The 18,629-nt window shown below is 33.2% G+C and overlaps 1 protein-coding gene across 2 annotated transcripts in view; it reads left to right on the forward strand.

Moving 5' to 3' along the window:
• Positions 1 to 18,629, forward strand: part of SYCP1 (synaptonemal complex protein 1) — a 143,848-nt gene that overhangs the window by 63,722 nt on the left and 61,497 nt on the right. For both annotated transcript variants that reach the window (XM_021690082.1, XM_021690083.1), the window contains exons 15-20: positions 689 to 750; positions 10,361 to 10,465; positions 11,436 to 11,539; positions 12,685 to 12,802; positions 13,622 to 13,692; positions 16,349 to 16,430. In XM_021690082.1, coding sequence (XP_021545757.1) covers positions 689 to 750; positions 10,361 to 10,465; positions 11,436 to 11,539; positions 12,685 to 12,802; positions 13,622 to 13,692; positions 16,349 to 16,430 — 542 coding nt within the window. The remainder of the gene's footprint in view (positions 1 to 688; positions 751 to 10,360; positions 10,466 to 11,435; positions 11,540 to 12,684; positions 12,803 to 13,621; positions 13,693 to 16,348; positions 16,431 to 18,629) is intronic.

Genomic DNA, 18,629 nt, shown 5'->3' on the forward strand with positions numbered 1-18,629 from the left:
TTTAAAGTTTCCTCTAAGAGAGAGAACATAGCAACTAAAGTCTCAGAGGAGGTAGGAATATTGAGGTCCAGAGTACAATGGTCAGAAGTAGCTTGAGAAAAGTGAATCACTTCTTTTTAGTTTGGAGTGAAGATTAAGAGGTAAGATACTGGGGCGCCTGGGTGGCTCAGTTGGTTAATCGACTGCCTTCGGCTCAGGTCATGATCCTGGAGTCCCGGGATCGAGTCCCGCATCGGGCTCCCTGCTCAGCAGGGAGTCTGCTTCTCCCTCTGACCCTCCTCCCTCTCATGCTCTCTGTCTCTCATTCTCTCTCTCTCAAATAAATAAAAATAAAATATTTAAAAAAAAAAAAAGAGGTCAGATACTTAGACAGTGATGAAGTAAAGGTAAAGGCACATGCTGTGTGACTTCATCCCAAATATGTTTTATACAGATCCATTGCTTATTTTGGTTAATGAACTTGAGTTCATTTGGTTGTGGAATCCCACTTTATAGAAACATTACTATTAATATTTATCATTTTTGTGTAGTTCCATTTTGACTTCCTCTGTGCTTTATGGTGCTTTAGTTTCACTAACCCATCTCTTGTTTTTTTCCCTTTAAAACAATGGTATTCTTATTTCTTGTCTCTTCTTTGCTGTTCTTTTAATCTGATTTTAACACCTTTTTATTCTTTTGTTTATTTTAGAAGAGATGACTAAGCTTAAAAATAACAAAGAAGTAGAACTTGAAGAATTGAAAAAAATCTTGGTAAGTATATAATTTCTCTTGTTAATATAGAGCGGTTACTTTTCAAAAAAATATTGAATCCACTGACTTAGACTCTCACACTACAGATGTTTTATATTAGTGTTTTCAGCTAAAATATAAAAAAATACATTTGTGTTTTAGTAAAGCCACATTCTTATCTGTACCAAATTCAATATATTTTGAAAACTGTCTTGGTGAAGGTGTTTATATTATTTGAATGTGTGTTGGCAGTACATTTAAGTAAGATCAAATATGCATGTGACATTACTGATTTACTGGTAGTAAATTTGGTATGCCTGTGATACCTTTGGGCCACAAAGCTACAATTTTGGGGAAGATATATATGTTGTATATTCAGTAACTATGTTTAGTGTTCAGACAGAATCATGTTTAATGAATTTGTTAGGATAGGCAAAATTATGTTTTAATTGATTACAATGTGTGGAGCATGGGCGGCAAAATTTTAAAGGACTGGAGAATAAATATTTTAGGCTTTGTAGTCTATATACAGAATGTTAATTCTCTTCTCCTCTTCCTCCTATTTCCACACCTCCCCTCCCCCTTCTTGTCCTCCTCTTCTCCTTTATTTTTAACAAACTTGTAAAAATGTAAGAATTATTCTTAGGTCAAGGGCCTACAAAAAGAGACTGTAGGTTGATTTTATCTAGCAGGCTGTAGTTTGCCAACCCCTATATAATATTGTTTATGATTACAGATATTTGATTTTGGGTTTAACCTATTGCATCTCTACCTGATTTTGCAACTCCTAATTCTTCCATCTCTTGGGAAGCATTATTTCCAAATGCTTATCCTTTCTCCATTGAATTGCTTTACTTGAACTCTTGTGAATAATAATGTTTACACTGCTTTCAGATTCGATAATGCATTCTTATTTTTTTGTTATACTTCAAGTCTCAGCTTGAATATCAGTTTAGGTAATCTCTCTTGATATTATCTATAAACCTCTCTTATCTAGTTTAGATCTCTGTATGGCTTGTGCCTGTAGCCACCCTGAACTTTTCTTTTATAGCACTTAACACAAATGGAATTAATTTATTTTTGGTATAATTGTTTAAAGCTTTATTCACCCTTTTGACTCACCCTTACTTTGCACAGTAGGCGGTATATAGTAGGTCCTCAGTAAATAAATAGTGGAATGAAGGTATGCTCCCATAAGGGCTAAGAACCCATGTCCTGTTTTCCTTGTAACCTTAGTATTTACTTAGCACAGTGACTGACACTTTATAAATATTTGTTGAATGAATGAATACTAAGCATTATTTTTACTATAAAGATTCACTCCTAAGCAGATAAGGATTGGTTTAGGGTTTTGTTATATTTGGACAGCAATAGAACACAGTATCTTCATCTTTAAAATTGTAATGTTTTGATTGCTATCCAGCTCTTTACTTCTTAGCTGTATGACCAAGAGGAAATGAACTAAACTCTTGATGCCTCAGTTTTCCATCTATGAAATAGGGAAAATAATTGTACACATATAATGGGGTAGTTGTAAGGAATAAATAAAACAATATATTTGCCCATTTAGCAAACATGTTGAGTTTCTTTTATGCTGTACTCTGGGGGTACAGTTGGGAGCAAATGGATGCATGTGCTGCTTTCATGGATCTACAGTCATGAAATATCACACGTAAATATAAGCAATCATTCAAAGGTAATATTAAGATGGTGACAAAGGCAATAAAGGAGAGTGCTAATAAAGGCAGTGCTATGACACCCAGAATTAAGGGACTTCAACTAGTTAGGTCAGAAGAGCCTTTTTTTGAAAAAGTAAAGATTGAACTGAAATCCAGATAAGGAAGGGAAGAGCTTATCAGGTAGAGGACATATAATGTGTAAAGTTCCTTTGATAGGAAGGAGTATGGGGAGCGCAACATGGAGTGAAAAGGAGAGTCGTGCAAAATGAGGCTAGAGAGTTAAGGTAGTAGGAGCATGGCAATTCATGGCCTTTTGAATCATATGAAGATGATTTTATATTTATCCTAAGAGGAATGGAAAGCTCTAAAGAATTTCAGTAGGGAGTGACTTGGTTTGCGTTTTGAAAATCTCATTTGTCTTGCAATATTGAGAACAGTATATTAAGATAGAACAGTTAAGTAGACAGACAATCAGAGTAGCCAGAGGAGAGATGATTATAGCTTAGGCTGGGAGGTGGTGGTGAGAAAAAAATGGGTGGTTTTGAGATATATTTAAGATTTAAATACTTTGGATTGGTCTAGGGGGATATTACCATTTGTTGAAAAGATTCCTTTTTTCCATTGAGTTGCTTTTGCACATTTATAAAAATCAATTGGCCATATTTGTGTGGTTCTGTTTCTGGACTATTTCTGTTTTCTTGATCTATTTGTTATCAATTCACCAATATATCAGTGTCTTGATTACTGTAGCTTTATAGTTGGTTTTAAATAGCTACAGATTGCCTTTGATAAAATTCAGACTCTTTAAGTCCAATTAGGTTTTTAAAAAACATTTTTATTTAAATTCAATTTAGTTAACATACAGTGTATTATTAGTTTCAGGGGTAGAATTTAGTGATTCATCAGTTGCATATAACACCCAGGGCTCATTACATCAAGTGCCCTCCTTGATGCCTATCACCCATTTACCTTATCCCCCCACACACCTCCCCTCCAGCAACCCTCAGTTTGTTTCCTAGAATTAAGAGTCTCTTATGGTTTGCCCCTTTCTCTGTTTTTATCTTATTTTTCCTTCCCTTCCCCTATGTTCATCAGTTTTGTTTCTTAAATTCCACATATGAGTGAAATCATGTGGTGTTTGTCTTTCTCTGACTGACTTATTTCGCTTAGCATAATACCCTCTAGTTCTATCCACATCATTGCAAATGGCAAGATTTCATTCTTTTTGATGGCTGAGTAATATTCCATTGTATATGTACCGCATCTTCTTTATCCATTTATCTGTTGATGGACATGTGGGCTCTTTCCATAGTTTGGCTATTGTGGACATTGCTGCTCTAAACATTGGGGTGCATATACCCCTTCAAATCACTGTATTTGTATCCTTTGGATAAATACCTAGTAGTGCAATTGTTGGGTCGAGGGGTAGTTCTATTTTTAACTTTTTGAGGAACCTCCCTACTGTTTTCCAGAATGGCTGCAGCAATATGCATTCCCACTGACAGTGTGAGAGTGTTCCCCTTTCTCTGAATCCTCACCAACATCTATTGTTTCCTGAGTTGTTAATTTTAGCCATCTGACAGGTGTGAGGTGGTATCTCATTTTTTAATTTGTATTTCCCTGATGCCAGGTGATGTTGAGCATTTTTTCCCTGTGTCTGTTAGCCATCTGGATGTCTTCTTTGGAAAAATATCTGTTCATGTCTTCTGCCCATTTCTTGATTGGATTTTTGTTTTTTGGATGTTGAGTTTGATAATATCTTTATAGATTTTGGATACTAGCCCTTTATCTGATATATCATTTGTGAATACCTTCTCCCATTCTGTAGGTTGCCTTTTAGTTTTGTTGATTGTTTTCTTTGCTGTGCAAAAGCTTTTTAACCTTATGTAGTCCCAGTAGTTCATTTTTGCTTTTGTTTCCCTTGCCTCTGGAGATGTGTCTAGCAAGAAGTTGCTGCAACCGAGGTCAAAGAGATTGCTGCCTGTGTTCTCCTCTAGGATTTTGATCCTGTCATCCATTATGAATTTATTTTTGTGTATGGTGTAAGAAAACGGTCCAGTTTCATTCTTGTACATGTGGCTGTCCAATTTTCCCAGCACCATTTGTTGAAGAGACCGTCTTTTTTCCATTGGATATTCTTTCCTGCTTTGTCAAAGATTAGTTGGCCATAGAGTTGAGTGTCCATTTCTGGGCTCTCTATTCTATTCCATTCATCTGTGTGTCTGTTTTTGTGTCAGTACCATACTGTCTTGATCACAGCTTTGTAATATAGCTTGAAGTCTGGAATTGTGATGCCTCCAGCTTTGCTTTTCTTTTTCAACATTCCTCTGATATTTCAGGGTCTTTTCTGGTTCCATACAAATTTTAGAATTGTTTCTGGGGGCACCTGGGTGGCTCAGGAGTTAAGCATCTGCCTTTGGCTCAGGTCATAATCCCAGGGTCCTGGGATCGTGCCCTACATTAGACTTCCTGCTCATCAGGGAGCCTGCTTCTCTCTCTCCCTCTGCTGCTCCCCCAGCTTGTGCTCTCTCTGTCAAGTAAATAAATAAAATCTTTATAAAAATTTTTAGAATTGTTCCAGCTCTGTGAAAGATGCTGGTGGCATTTTGATAGGGATAGCACTGAATCTATAGATTGCTTTGGGTGGCATAGACATTTGAACAATATTTGTTCATCCGATCCATGAGCATGGAATATTTCCATTTTTTTGTCTTCCTCAATTTCTTTCATAAGTGTTGTATAGTTTTCAGAGTACAGATCTTTTACCCTTTTGTTAGGTTTATTCCTTAGGTATCTTATGATTTTTGGTGCAATTGTAAATGGGATAGATTCTTTTTTAAAAAATTTTTTATTGTTATGTTAATCACCATACATTACATCATTAGTTTTTGATGTAGTGTTCCATGATTCATTGTTTGTGCATAACATTGTTTGTGCATAACACCCAGTGCTCCATGCAGAATGTACCCTCTTTAATACCCATCACCAGGCTAACCCATCCTCCCACCCCTCTAGAACCCTCAGTTTGTTTTTCAGAGTCCATCGTCTCTCATGGTTTGTCTGGGATAGATTCTTTTATTTCTCTTTCTGCTGCTTCATTGTTAGTGTATAGAAATGCAGCAGACTTCTGTGCATTGGTTTTTTTGTTTTTTGTTTTTAATATCCTGTGACTTTGCTGAATTCCTGTATCAGTTCTAGCAGTGTTTTGGTGGAGTCTTTTGGCTTTTCTACATAGAGTATCCTGTGATCTGGGAAGAGTGAAAGTTTGCCTTCTTCTTTGATGATTTGGATGCTTTTTATTTCTTTTTGTTGTCTGATTGCTGAGGCTAGGACTCTTAGTACTGTTATACAACAATGGTAAGAGTGGACATCCCTGTCATGTTCCTGACCTTAGGGGAAAAGCTCTCAGTTTTTCACCTGTTGAGGATGATATTCACTGTGGGTCTTCTGTATATGGCTTTTATGAAGTTGAGGTATGTTCCCTTTATCCCTACATTGTGGAGGGTTTTTATCAAGAAAGGATGCTGTATTTTATCAGATGCTTTTTCTGCATCTGTTGAGAGGATCATATGATTCTTACTCTTTTATTAATGTGGTGTATCATGTTGATGGATTTGTGGATGTTGAACCACCCCTGCAGCCTAGGAATAAATCCCACTTGGTCATGGTGAATAATCCTTTTAATGTACTGTTGGATCCTATCAGCTAGTATCTTGTTGAGAATTTTGGCATCCATGTTCATCAGGGATATTGGTAATTCTCCTTTTTGGTGGGGTCTTTGTGTGGTTTGGGGCTCATGGTAATGCTGGCCTTGTAGAATGAGTTTGGATGTTTTCCTTCCATTTCTGTTTTTTGGAACAGTTTCGGAAGAATACATATTAATTCTTCTTTAAATGTTTGGTAGAATTCCACTGGGAAGCCATCTGGCCCTGGACTCTTGTTTTTTGGGAGATTTTTTATTACTGCTTCAATTTCCTTGCTGGTTATGGGTCTGTTCAGGTTTTCTGTTTCTTCCTGTTTCAGTTTTTGTAGTTTATATATTTCTAGGAATGCATCTGTTTCCTTCAGATTACCTAATTTCTTGGCATATAATTGCTCATAATATTCTTTTATAATTGTTTGTATTTCTGTGGTGTTGGTTGTGATCTCTCCTCTTTCATTGGTGATTTTTTTAATTTGGGTCCTTTCTCCTTTCTTTTTGATAAGTCTGGTCAGGGGTTTATCAAACTTGTTAATTCTTTCAAAGAACCAGGTCCTACTTATGTTGATTTATTCTGTGTTTTTTTTTTTATTTCTATGTCATTTATTTCTGCTCTAATCTTTATTATTTCTCTTCTCCTGCTGGATTTAAGCTTTATTTGCTGTTATTTTTCCAGCTCCTTTAGGTGTAAGGTTAGGTTGTGTATTTGAGACTTTTCTTGCTTCTTGAGGAAGGCCTGTACTTCCCTCTTAGGACCACCTTTGCTGCATTCCAGAAGTTTTGAACTGTCATGTTTTCATTTTCATTTGCTTCCATGTGTTTTTTAATTCTTCTTTAATATCCTCGTTGACCCATTCATTCTTTAGTAGGATGTTTTTTAACCTTCTTGTATTTGTGGTTCTTCCAAATTTTTTCTTGCAGTTCACTTCAAGTTTCATAGCACTATGGTCTGAAAATACCCGTGGTATGATCTCAGTCTTTTTGTACCAGTTGAGTCCTGATTTATAACCTAGTATGTGATCTGTTCTGGAGAATGTTCCATGTGCACTTGAAAAGAATGTGTATTCTGCAGCTTTAGGATTAATTGCTCTGAATATATCTGTTAAGTCCATCTGGTCCAGTGTGTCATTCAAAGCTCTTGTTTCCCTGTTGATCTTTGGCTTAGATGATCTGTCCAGAGTTGTAAGTGAAGTGTTAAAGTCCTCTACTATTATAGTTATTATTAATGAGTTTCTTAAATTTGTTACTAATTGATTTACATATTTGGCTGCTTCCAAATTGGGGGCATAAATATTTATAATTGTTAGATCTTCTTGTCAGATAGACCCCCTTTATTATGATATAGTGTCTTTCTTCAGCTCTTATTACAGTCTTTGGTTTAAAATCTAGTTCGTCTGATATAAGGATGGCTACTCCACCTTTCGTTTGATGTCCATTAGTGTGATAAATGGTTCTCCACCCCCTCATTTTCAATCTGGAGGTGTCTTTGAGTCTAAAATGAGTCTCTTGTAAGCAACATATTGATGGGTCTTTTTTTAAATCCATTCTGTACCCTATATCTTTTGTTTGGAGCATTTAGTCCATTTACATTGAGAGTAATTATTGAAAGATATGAATTTAGTGCCATTGTATTACCTGTAAAGTTGCTGTTCCTATAGATTGTCTCTGTTCCTTTCTGGTGGTTGTTACTTTTGGTCTCTCTTTCTGCTCAAAGGGTCCCCTTTGATATTTCTTGCAGGGCTGGTTTAGTGTTCACGAATTCCTTTAGTTTTTGTTTGTCTTGGAAACTTTCTCTCTCCTATCCTGAATGACAGCCTTGCTGGGTAAAGTATTCTTGCTGCATATTTTTCCCATTTAGCACATTGACTATAACCTGCCAGGACTCTGTGGACAGGTATGCTGCCAGCCGTTTGTGTCTTCCCTTGTAGGTTGAGGACCTCTTGTCCTGAGCCGCTTTCAGGATTTTCTCTTTATCTTTGTAATTTGCAAGTTTCGCTGTAATATGTTGAGGTGTTGACCTATTTTTGTTGATTTTTGAGGGTAGTTCTCTGTGCTTCTTGGACTTGAATGCCTGTTTCCTTCCCCAGATTAGGGAAGTTCTCAGGTATAATTTGTTTAAATAAACCTTTTGCCCCCTTTTCCCCACTCTGCTTCTTCTGGGACCTCCTATATTATGGATATTATTTCACTTTATGGAATTGCTGAATTCCCTAAGTCTACCTTCGTGATCTAATAGTTTTCTTTCCTCTTCTTTTCAGTTTCATTATTTTCCATAATTATATCTTCTCTATCACTGATTCACTCTTCTGATTCATTCATCCTGGTTTTCATGTCATCCACTTGGGACTGCATCTCGATTATAGCATTTTTAATTTTGGCCTGACTAGATTCTGGTTTTTATCTCTACAGTAAGAGATTTCCTAGTGTCTTCTATGCTTTTTTCAAGCCCAGCTAGTATCTTTATAATTGTTCTTTTAAATTCTAGTTCAGACATCTCACTTATCTGTATTGATTAAATCCCTGGCTGTGAGTACTACTTCCTGTTCTTTCTTTTGGGGTGAATTTCTCTGTGTCATCATTTTGTTCAGAAAGGAAAAGAAAGAAAGAGAAAAAGACAACAAAAACAATGGTAAAAACAACAAAAAACCCAAAAAACTAGATCCTGGGTTTGTTTTGGTTTGCTTGTTAAAAATAAATAAAAATAAAAACTAGATCCCAAAATAAGAAACGCACACACACACACAAATACAATTAAAGGAAACAAAAAATACAAAGTATATATAAGAAAATTAAAAATGAATAAAGAAAAGATTTGAAAAAGTAAGTAAATAACTGAAAAAATAATAAAATACTAAAGAATAAAAATACAAAGAGTGCTATATACTGTTTTCCCTAAGAGCTGAAGCTTTGCAGCCCTCTATGATCTATAAACTTGGTGTGAGTGAGTTGTTTGTGCTGGTCTTCTGGGGGAGGGGCCTGTTGTGCTGATTCTCAGGTGGACTTGCCCTAGTGGAAATGCACCTCCAGCATTCAGGGAGGCAGGGTTTGGTGTCAATTAGTAGTTTATTATTATTAATATAGGACATTTATTGCCAAGTCTTTAATGAAATTGTGATCTCATGCTTGAGTAAACAACATAAAAATTGAATGTGTATATATATATGTATATATATATAAAACAGGAGGAATTAATAGTAATTAAGTACCCATAACTAAAGAAATAGTGGTTATTTTATACTTAATCTTGCTTAGTTTCTAGAGCTATGCTATTCAGTATGGTAGCTACTATCCAAATGTGGCATTTAAATTTAAATTAATTAAAGTAGACCAAATTAGAAGTCTGTTCCTCAGCTCCAAGAGCCACATTTGAAGTGCTCAGTTACTATCATATGTTCCTATCATTGCAAAAAGTCTTATTGTATGGGACTCATCTGAAGTGGAGGTTGACAAAATTTTTATCTAAACAGCCAGTAGCAAATTTTTAGGCTTTGTGGGCTATATTGATCTCTGTTGTAGCTATTCAGCTTTGTTGTTATAAGGTAAAATGGGAATATACAATACATAAACATATTGGCTGTATTACAGTAAAACTTTATTAAAAACAAGCAGTGGCTGGTTTTGGCCTGTTGACTGTGGGTTATTCAACTTGGTTGTCTAGAACATTGAATTTAATTCTTGATACCTTACTTAAAATTGTGTATTGACAAAGTGAGTCCATCCTGAGGGAATAAAGCAAAACCATTTCATCGGAAGAATGATAATAAGAATTAGAGATTTTAGAATAGTTAAGAGAAAAGTTAGGCAGTATTAATGACTCTTCAAATATTTGTTAGCTATCATGTAAAAAAGGAGTTAGACTTTTATGTGACTAAGGAAAGCAGAACAATGACCACTGCATGAAAGTTACAGGGAAGCACATTTTAGTACAATATAAGGACAAACAGGATTGATGGAATAGTGAGTGACTAATAAATGCTAATAAATTGGAGTGATTTATATATAAGATAAGGTTTGAATTCAATGACCTGTATGATTTTTTTTTTTTCAATGAAAAATGTCAGGGCTCTGTCCATTGAATCTTCTGTCATCATATGTAACTTTAGAATGTACTTAATTATGACTTGTTTTCTCTCTCTTTTTTTTAATTTAGCCAGAGAGAAACTCATAATTCTCTTTGTTCTAGTTAGACAGTTTGATTATTTTGAATATGTGTGTACTTTGGCTATCATGATTTGTTAATGTTCTTAAATAGGCAGAAAACCAAAAACTTTTAGATGAAAAGAAACAATTTGAGAAGATTGCTGAAGAATTAAAAGAAACAGAACAAGAACTAACTGGTCTTCTCCAAACCAGAGAGGTTTGTTTAAAAAAGATACATTTTTCTTTCCAACATCTTGTTAGTACAGATTTACAGAATAGATTGTGGTATAGCTATTAGCTTTGTGAAGGATTTCTTCTCAAAATTCCTTTCAAAGGAAGTGTTCCTGCTATGTTTAATATACTAATGATAGATTTGAAACAAATTTAGAGAATCTTCATATTATAATGTGGTAGAGAAAGGTCAACATTAAGATATCAATAGTATGTATAACAATCACATTTTTTATGTCTTCAGTATTTCTTTATACATTTAAAATTTCACTTTTATTAAGTTCTTCATTTATAATAATTTTTATAGTGCTCATACTATAATTTTAGAATATATTTTTATTTTAAAAATGTATTTTTTCAGTACATAATAGCATTACATTGTAACCATCTTTTTATAATGTAAGAACAGCTTAGTTTTTGTTTTTTTTAAGATTTTGAGAGAGTGAGTACGAGCAGGGGAGGAGCATAGGGAAAGGGAGAGGGACAAGCAGACTCCCTGCTGAGCATGGAGCTGGATGTGGGGCTCGATCTCAGGACCCCGAGATCATGAACTGAGCTGAAGTCAGATGCTTAACTGAGTCAGCCAGGTGCCCCCAGAACAGCTTAGTTTTTAAGATTCTACCTGATTTCATTAATTAATATATTTTTCTTAACATAACATTTTAATTGAGATTAATTACCTGGTAGAGTAAAATTGATGAAAATATTTTATGATATTGTAAATATAATTTTACTGGTTGAGCTTTAGAATATCAAGATGGAATTCACTTAAATTACATTTGTCATTGCTCCTTGTTCTAAAATTATAATGGTTCTGGCATTAAATCTATTAAATTTTAAAATTTGACATTTCTTACCAAAATATTGCCAAATATATGACTTGATTACAAAGTGGCCATACTTTTAAGTAAGAAAATTGTAAAAAAAAGTTTGCTGTGATTTTACACATTTTCCAGGGAAAAATACATGATTTGGAAATACAGTTAACTGCCATTGTGACAAGTGAACAGCATTATTCCAAACAGGTTAAAGAGCTGAAAACTGAGCTTGAAAATGAGAAGTAAGTTTTCTATCTATAAATAACTTATGTATTCAATTTCTAAGCTTTCTGATAGTTAATAATAAATTAGTAAGTTATATTCAATATTTATTTGAGTGGGGTTAAAGTTGTGTTTTATTCCTGATTAGAGATCAAAATAATTTATTAATTTCATTGTTAATTAAATTAGCAATGATATGTATATATCATTAACATAAAAAGAATACATCACAAAGTTGAAAACTTCTTTAGAAGATCACTATATTACTTTTCTTGGAGATATTTAGTTCCTGATAAAAGTAATCATTTGCAGTTCTACCTAATTATTTTGGTATTTTGTTGAATTATTTCATAGATTTGTTTTGTTGAAGTGACCAAAATACATACAGGTCATTGAATTATGGGTAAAATTCATCTATTAACCAAAATTCCTTTTAATAAATGGACTGGTTAGTTATTTATACTTTAGTATAAATTTATGTTATCCTTGGTATGTTCACTTTTCCAACCTTTCTTTTTTTAATTTACTCTTTAATGAATTTCCAGTACTGGTAAGTAGAAGATAATAGGTGCTGCTGAAATCATTCCATAGAGCCACACAGTCCCCTTCTTTCATTTAAAATTGATCCTGATTGCAACCAATAATAGCAGTAATCTCTCTTCCAGTGTAGAACATTTGAGACCTTGTTAGAGCAGTTCAAGTGTTGTGCACAGAAGTTAAACTGAGTTTTATTTATTTTAATGAAAATATTTTGTTAAAAATAGTTCATGCCTCAAGTACTACTTTACTTTAATCAAATCACCAGAAATTTGGAATAGTTTCTAAGAGACAGTATACTAGGGACAAAAATTATATGAAGAAAATAATATACACTTTAAAATCTGTGGAAAAATATGGGGCATGAGGTGTGTAGGGAATATTCAAGGAAATAGGACCTCTTGAAAAACTTACAGAAAATTTGAAACATGTACAAAGACTTCTAGAGGAAATAATGTAATGAAACAGCATGTATCTATTGCTCAGCTTCAGAAATTATTAACTAATGGCCAATCTTATTTATACTCCCAGCCCTTTCTCTCTTTACCCTAAGATTATCTTGAATTAAATTCCACATCATGTAATTTAATAGGTAAATATTTAGGTCTGACATGTTTTTAAAAAATAGGCTTAAGACTACTGAACTAAATGCAAGCTGCAACAGGCTTTCACTGGAGAACAAAGAACTAGCACAAGAAACAAGTGATATGGCCCTAGAAATCAAGAAACAGCAAGAAGACATTGATGTGAGTTGATAACGAAAGTACCAGTGACTTAGTTTTCTAACCTGTAAAACTAGGGTATTAGAATAGATTACCTTCCAAAATTCTTTCACTTTTACAAATCTGATTATGTTAGAGCTGATACTTTGTTTCAGAAGAAAAATATGCATATTGATTTTGATGGTGATAATGGGCAACAGAATATAGAGACTACCCATTGATAAAGTTAATTTAATTTTAAGCATCAAGATTTTTATGAAGTATTTACTCAACAAGTATTTATTAAATAAATCATGTAAGAATGTGGAGGATACAATGGTGAATAAAATATCTTCCTCTTTAAGTTCTTACGGCTCAATAGAAAAACTAAATGCTCAAATAACGTAAACAAAATACTATGTTATATGTGTTGTTTGGGGACCAAGTGTAATCGGAATTGACAAGATTACTTCTGCCTTGGTGGAAGAGAAGGCTTCAGAGAGAGTATAGCATTGATTTTGGCCTTAAAAGATGAATAACTATGAATTCAGTAGGTAACAGTGAATGGAAAAGCATTCCTTGAAGCCACAACAATATGAACAGAGAATAGAAGTCTTAAATTATCACTGGGAAACAGGAAGTAAGACTTGTTTTTTTAGCTGCTATATAGAGATTGTTAGGGGAATAATTAAAATAAGGCTGGAAAAATAGTGTGGAACTATGCAAGGTAAATAGCCCATTGTCTTATTTTATATATAACTAAATGAATTTTATGCTGGCAGATAAAGGTTTTAAATAATAGTTTCAATTTTATTTTTGGTGAAACAAAGTAATTAATATAAACAACATTGATTATTTCCTTAGAATAGCAAAAAGGAAGAAGAAACGATGTTGAAAAAAATAGAAAAACTAGAAGAAACGGAAACACAGTTAAGGCAAGACTAATGAATTGGCTTTTTAAGTCTGGCAAGAGATTTTAGTATTTCTTTTCTGTTAATTTGTTATAGTTAATTTAGATACTTAATGTTGAATATGGTATAGAGTAAAAATTTAGAATTACTATGTTGGAATTGTGCTTAAAAATAAAATTGTAATGTTTGTTCTTAGTGTTGAAATAGTGAGATTAGACTTAGAGATTAATTTTAAAGCATTCTGAACTTTCTTATATTTAATATTTAAGAAAATAATTATATACAAGAAAATTTAGATGAGAAATTAAAAAAAATTTTTTAAAGATTATTTATTTGAGAGAGTGAGAATGAGAGAGAGAGAGTGTACATGACGGGGGGAGGGTTCCTTGCTGAGCAGGGAGCCCGATGCGGGACTTGATCCAGGGACTCCAGGATCATGACCTGAGCCGAAGGCAGTTGCTTAACCAACTGAGCCACCCAGGCACCCCTAAAATATTTTTAAACATTGTCCATGTTTCTAGGTGTTTTCACAATCATCTATTTTAATGCCTATAAACCAGTCAAGTGGGTATAACAGTATTTAATCCTTTTTGTTTTTAGATATTTATATTTTCTAGTTTTCCACTATCATAAATAGTACTGTAGTCAAGATCTTGGCGCATACAGATTTTTTCCCTTATTTTGAATTTGATAGACTACGTTTCAAGGAGTAAAATTTACTGAGCTACTGGAATAATTGTTTCAATGACTTCTGATAATCAAATGGTTTCTAATAGGTTATACTGGTTGTAAACCATATAGTACAACCACTGTTGTATGAAATGATGGTTCCAAAATCTTTTAATTTGTTTTGGGTATTATCGTTAATTTTTTGATAATATAATAGATAAAAACAACTCTTTGTTCTTATGATTTGTAATTTTCATTTTTTGGATAAGCTTTGGAATTTTTTTATGCTTGCTTGCTCGAATTTCTTATTTCTAAAATTGCTTGTATCTGTTCCCCATTAATATTTTGAGGTCTTAATTGTTTTTTTACTGATTTATTTAAACTTTAAAAAATAGTAATCCTTTATCTTGTTTTATTTACAGTACATATTTCCCCCAACTTGTTTTCCTTTCACTTTGGGTAATTTTTTGTTATGCATAAGTTTTTTGATTTTGTATTAGACCTAGTTGTCTTTTTTTGTGTGTGGGGGGTAATTTTTCCTATTGCCTTTCTACTTAGAAATTTTTTGCCTGCTTGAAATCAAATATTAATCTTTTTTTAGTTTTTTTTCAAATTGATATATTGATATTTAGTTTTTCTTTCTCTTTTTAAATAATAAAAACATTTCAAGATAGCAGTGTACTTCTTAACGCAGCTATGGATCTATGACTTGGGTTTTGATAGTGTTTTCATGTTTGTTTCCTAAGTAACATGTTTTTGTATTTTGTTTCCTTTTAATCCATTAGCAATTTAGATGATTTCCAAATTTTGGGGCACTCTTGTTCTTATAGTCTGAAGTATTAAGTTTTGTTTTTTTTATACTTGGTTAGCATTTAGGTTAGGATTGAGTTATATGGGGGTAATGTGAATAAAGTGCTGCGTATAGTTCCTGGCCATATAACTGTTATTTTCTAGGTTTGGAAAGTCAACTTTTATTGTATTTCTAATGATTGCTTTTGTTGTTGTTGCTCAATTTTCTCCTTGAGAGTAGCTGTTATTTTTAGATTGAATCTCTGTGACTAAGGCACTGTACATTTTGAGGATAAAAAGTGAAGACCTGTTTTAGGGAAAGACTGCTTTTCATTTAAGAGAATTCAGATTATTTAGATAATATCTTTTTGTATATCTACCTATTCTATAGACTTATAGAACTCTAAATATAAATATATAGGAAAAGTAAGAATATGCCAGTTAAAAATTTAATACTCAGTTAAAGAGCAAATATGGATTCAGTTTTTATAAGACCAGTTATTCCACATGATTGAATAATATTCTGTGCATACAGGCTAAACCCAGCAACATATTAGTGCTAACCAGGGAGACTATAATTAAAAATAGCTTCAAGGATCTGAGACAAAAATACCATTGTGTTATGTGCAACAGGCAGATTTTTTTTAATTTAAAAAATTTTGAAAGGATAACATATGCATATGGCACAAAATTCAAAGCAACAAAGGGGAACACAGGGAAAGGAAACTATCTACCCTTTGTCTTCCTGCTATCTAGTTTCCTTCCCCAGAGTTATCACTGTTTCTTGTGTTTCCAGAGATACTCTCTCTCTATGTAAGGATATTTGTCTATGTAAATATCTCAGTCAAGTAGTTCTTCATTAAAATCACTTGTATTTATGTCCCCAATTTATTTGTATAAAATTTTGACTACATCTTAGAATGATGACTAATTATGACTTCTTTAAGAAAAGAGTAAAGTAAAATCTTGGCTTAAATAAGAAATAAGTATTTCTTTTTTTATGGATAGAAGATCTAGATAGTTTCAAATTAAATTATAAAGTAATTTAAATGTAGGAGAGGAAGTGTGCCTGTTGACATTAATGCATGAAAAATTACCAAACAAAATGAAAATTTAAACCAACAAAAAAGTATAATAGTCAACCATTTTAAGAAATCCCAGAAAAGGAGTAAAACAAAAATTTAAAATTTTTTTACAATGTCACTCTTCCATTTCCTTTAAGGAATGAACTGCAATCTGTGAGAGAAGAACTAAAACAGAAAGGAGATGAAGTTAAATGTAAATTGGACAAGAGTGAAGAAAATGTATGTTATATTTAATAATAAATTGTATAACAGAATTTCAAATCATAAAATCAACACCACATGTCTAAAAAAAATAAAGTGAAGTATGCTATCAATATAGGGACTGTTGTAGGCTGTTGACCTTAAAACTATAGGCAAAGTTGGGTTATTTTGCTTACATGGTTTATATCTAGAAGAAATAGTAGCATAATTCCAAATTTCTTTCACAAATGCTCAATACTTAATGTTGATTTACATTTTTAGGCTAAAAGTGTTCGTGTTTTAGTAGTAAAGAACATACTGATAAATTGACACGTTAGTGTTGTGCTTTAGTGGATATGATTTCAACAAATTGAGATAGGAAGGTTTTTAGGGAAGAATGTCACAAAAGTAGAATAGTATGTGACCTGATGATAGTATACAATATACATAGTGGGGAAAAGATTTGCCAAAATAGATAGGTCAAGCTAGATTGTGAAGGTCTTGACTGTGTTTTTTCATTCACTCAGCACATATTATTAGCTACCTACCTGTGCAAGGCACTGTTCTGGGTGCCCAATTTGGATTTCATTTGTTCTGGTGGATAATGTGCGATCCAATTAAATTTTTTTTAATTAGGGAAGTCACATTTTTAATTTTTAAGAATGGAATGGGGAGATGTGAAAGACACTGGAATTAGTTGGAAGGCTTTAAAAAAGTGTCTTGAAAGCTCTGAAAAAAAATCTTGGAGAGGACTTTGGCCTAGTTTAGTTTACTTACTTATTCCTGAGTCAATCATTGTGGTTAAGGGGTAGAGTAATTTGGTGAAGCCTGAGCTGTGTACCTACCTATTCCTAGACAGATCATCTTCCATCAAACTACATGGATTTAGCAGGATTATTATGGAATTTACAGTAACAGAGTCTTCTCAGGAAAGAATGGTGGCCAGACTAAAATAACTCCTCTACATAATTGCTACTGGAGCCTATACAATGAGTATCTAATCAAAAGTTGAGTCAGGACAAGCCTCCTGGAAGAAGTGACATTCGGTTTGAAACCTAAGATTAATAGGAATTAGTGGAAGGCAGAGGGGTAGACACAAATATATGAGGGAGAAGAGTATTATAAATTATAAGCACACACATAGACTATATACAGAGTATGAGAGAGTGTCATATTTAAACAACTATGAAAACTTCATCTTGGATGAAAGGTGGAGTTTAAGGTAGTAGTAATAGTGGATGGAGTAGGGAAAGATGAGGGTAAAGAGATGAGCATGGAGAGATGAAGGATAGGGGAAATGAAGGTTGGGAGAGATGAGGGCAGATTATTTAAGGCCTCATAAACTATATTTAGGAATTTGACATTATTGAAGAGTTTTGACCTGAGAAGTGTCATATTTATTTTTAGAAAGTTGTAAGACTATTTTACAACTAAGATTTTAAGGATGAGATGAGCTAATATTTTTAAGGGCTTACAGTGTACCAAGAACATTCTAGTTCTTTATATATGTTCTCTTAGTTAACCACAAGTTATTTTTGTTCTCATTTTATGAATTAAGAAATTGGGCCTCCAAAGGGTAAAAAAAGCCTTGAGAGGCTATATAACTCTTAGTAGTAGTGCTGGCCTTCTAACATTCTTTAGACTATACCACATTTTTTTCTCTCAAAAAGCTATTTTTTCTTTCAGTTTCATATTAAGTTCAACCAGAAAAAGGAATTTAATCTCCTGAAGACTTGCTATGTAATTTACTATTTTAAAATTTGCATCAGAGGCTGCTTCAAGACACTAATCCTTTTGTGATGGGAAAAAAACATGAATTTGGTGTTTAATGTAAAATAAAAATCCTTTATCAAGAATTTAAATATATTTACCAATGTACAAGATATTAGTGATGAGTTAAGGAAAAAAGCCCAAAATGCAAGACAAGTTGGAATATTTAAGCTTTTTCCGTGGTTGGATTTCAATTTACTTATTGAAACAGTTTCCCAGAAAGAATCCAATTTGCAAGTAGTTCTCAGAAATTTGCCTGACATTGAAATTCATTACACTTTTCCCCCCAATCCACTACCTTAGTTCAGACATTTATATTTCATACATGCTTTCTCTGAGCCTATTTTCTCATCTCTAAATGGAGATAATAATACCTGCCCTTTCTTTATCATTGGGTTGTTCTGAGGTTCAGATTAACCTGTTTGTGAAAGACATATTTAGAAGATTATAAACATTTGACAACTGTAA

Source organism: Neomonachus schauinslandi, chromosome 4 (assembly GCF_002201575.2).
Source record: "Neomonachus schauinslandi chromosome 4, ASM220157v2, whole genome shotgun sequence".
NCBI lineage: Eukaryota > Metazoa > Chordata > Mammalia > Carnivora > Phocidae > Neomonachus > Neomonachus schauinslandi.